The 2,519-nt window shown below is 46.3% G+C and overlaps 1 protein-coding gene across 1 annotated transcript in view; it reads right to left on the minus strand.

The window, feature by feature from the left end:
• MPZ (myelin protein zero) overlaps window positions 1-295 on the minus strand; it is a 3,864-nt gene extending 3,569 nt beyond the window's left edge. The window contains exon 1 of the mRNA XM_007467139.1: window positions 176-295. Within this exon, the coding sequence (XP_007467201.1) occupies window positions 176-239 (64 nt within the window). The 5' untranslated portion in view covers window positions 240-295. The remainder of the gene's footprint in view (window positions 1-175) is intronic.
• Between the last annotated feature and the right edge of the window lie 2,224 nt (window positions 296-2,519).

Genomic DNA, 2,519 nt, shown 5'->3' on the forward strand with positions numbered 1-2,519 from the left:
CCTTTACAGCCTCCCTCCAAACTATATATATATTTTTTCTCTGCATAGAATATCACCTTCCTGCTGTTGCTCCCTCTTTCTTTGATTGCAGTGAGGAGCACAGCGAAGGCAGGGGGAAGGTTGCTGAGAGACAACCTGAGCCCCGGGGCCCCCAGACTGGGGTGGCTTAACTTACCCAAAGAGAAGAGTAGCGCAGCCAGGATAGGACTGGGGTTGGAAGAGGGAGCCCCAGGAGCCATAGCTGGGGCAGGGCTAGGGCCCGGAGCGTCTGCGGGGTTGGGAGAGTGGGGGACAAGGAACTGAGCGGGGGTTCCTGGAACCCGCTTAAAATCCCCCAGGGTCCCGGTATGAGGGGGCTGTCCTGAGCCAGTAGCCAATTGCAGCCTGGCATGTGCAGTTGAGAGGTGGTGAGGAGGGGGGCAGAGCGCAGGGAGCAGAAGGGGCATTGTGTCCTCTGGGTAGAGGGGTGGGGGGGGACACATACCACCCCATACACTGAGGGCTTTGTGTCTGCTGGCCTCCCCCTGCCCCAGGCTGGAATGTCGGCGGCGGGGGGGGGGGGGGGGGAGACAGAAAAAGGGACACAAACACATTTCTCTGAGGGACAGATGGGCGGAGGAACCTGAATCCTAACGCTATGAAAAGGGATTCTTCCCGAGCCTCCATGCCTGAGAGTGGCTCCCCTAGAGCTCTAAGAGTTAGAGGTGGGCTTCCCCCAGAGAACTTTCAAAACAGGATATCCCTGTTATCTTCACTACTATGGGCTACATTACAGGCTTCTTCAGATGACTAAGTCCTTTGGGTGACTTTTTTTTTTTTCCTATCTCTCTGCATCTTGGGTGATTCTTTCCAGATAAAAAACTTTTTTTCCGTGGGAAAATACCCAGTGAAGAATCCCTTGATCTTTCCCTTTTTTTCAGGAAGTCCTTCACTGCCTCATGCTGCAGTTTAAGTCCATTTCAGTTAAAAGCAAGGCAACAAAATTATATTGAGTGCCAGCCAGCTACATATATGAGTATGTGAATATGTGGGTATGTGAGTAATAGAAAGAGGAATAAAAATTAAGATCCTCCTTCAAGGAGTTCAAAATTTAGTTTGGGGAGGCAGAGGGGAGAATCAGAGGACAAACCCGTTAACAATGAAATATAATAAACCATGATGCAGCAGACTGATGAACAAAGTGCTGAGAGTATAAGTGAGGGCACATAGAGGTACATTAGGAAAATTAAGTTATGTAACAGAGATTAAACACAAAAATATCAATAACTTTCATTTAATAAATGACGTTCAGGGCTTCCCTGGTGGCGCAGTGGTTCAGAGTCTGCCTGCCGATGCAGGGGACACGGGTTCGTGCCCCGGTCCGGGAAGATCCCACATGCTGCGGAGTGGCTGGGTCCGTGAGCCATGGCCACTGAGCCTGCGCGTCCGGAACCTGTGCTCCGCAACGGGAGAGGCCACAACAGTGAGACGCCCGCGTACCGCAAAAAAATAAATAAATAAATAAATGACGTTCAGAGGAAGGGGGAGTCATGTCTAGAAGGCAATATTAGATGTGGACCAACCTTTAAGGTTGCATGCCATTTTGGAAAGGAGAAATTGGCAGTGAGGGTATCTAGGCAGATAGAAGAACAAAAGCAAAGACAAAGAGATAAGAAAGTGTGTGTGTGTGTGTGTGTGTGTGTGTGTGTGTGTGTGTGTGTGTGTGTGGGGGGTACGTTTGTGAAGTTTGGGGAATATTCAGGGCAGATCTGGTGTCCTCCATTTTTATTCGATTTGGGGGATCTTGAACAGTCATCAGAGGAAAGGAGTCTGTACAGGAAAGTTGAAGCCAGTTTGTGGATGGTCTTAAATGACAGAGCAAAGGGGGTGGATTTAATTTGGTACATCATAAGAATTTTGATGATGGTTTTGGGATGGTATTTGGGGTTAGGAATGGGAGTGTCTACATGGTCAGAGCTGAGTTTTAAGACAAATAGGTTACATGAAACATTTGAAGAACTAAGTGAAAGAGGCATTCACTGGATTTGTTAATGTGAAGCTTCCGAGGGCCAAAGCAAGATCAATGACTGGAAGATCAATCACAGAAAACTGTATTTTAATGTAACAACTTCCTAATGACTAAATTGTTTACTAAACGAAACTTGTTTTTTGAGGTACCCATTATCGAATGTGTTAGAACACACTCTTGAAAATCAGCTGTCAACAGTGCTACAGAGGAGATTCCTACACTGGAGAGAAAATCGGGCTGGAGAGCCAGTCCAGAAGTTTATTAAAGTGCTTTCTTTGCCAGCATTATAGAAATGCAAAATAGTATATTCATTTGATGTAGAAATAAATGAATCTGTGCTATTTAAGTCCTGAAAGGAAAAGTACATAAGCGCTAAATATAAATAAGATCTGAATATTAATGTAACGAATATGTTTTTATTGCTGAACAGGAGTTGCTCTGGCTTGCTGCTTCACTTCTCCTCACCCTTCCTCCTCCAAAGAGGCTCAAGAACTTTTGCGCTTTTCCACTT

The sequence above is a fragment of the Lipotes vexillifer genome, unplaced genomic scaffold (genome assembly GCF_000442215.2).
Source record: "Lipotes vexillifer unplaced genomic scaffold, Lipotes_vexillifer_v1.1 scaffold902, whole genome shotgun sequence".
Taxonomy (NCBI): domain Eukaryota; kingdom Metazoa; phylum Chordata; class Mammalia; order Artiodactyla; family Lipotidae; genus Lipotes; species Lipotes vexillifer.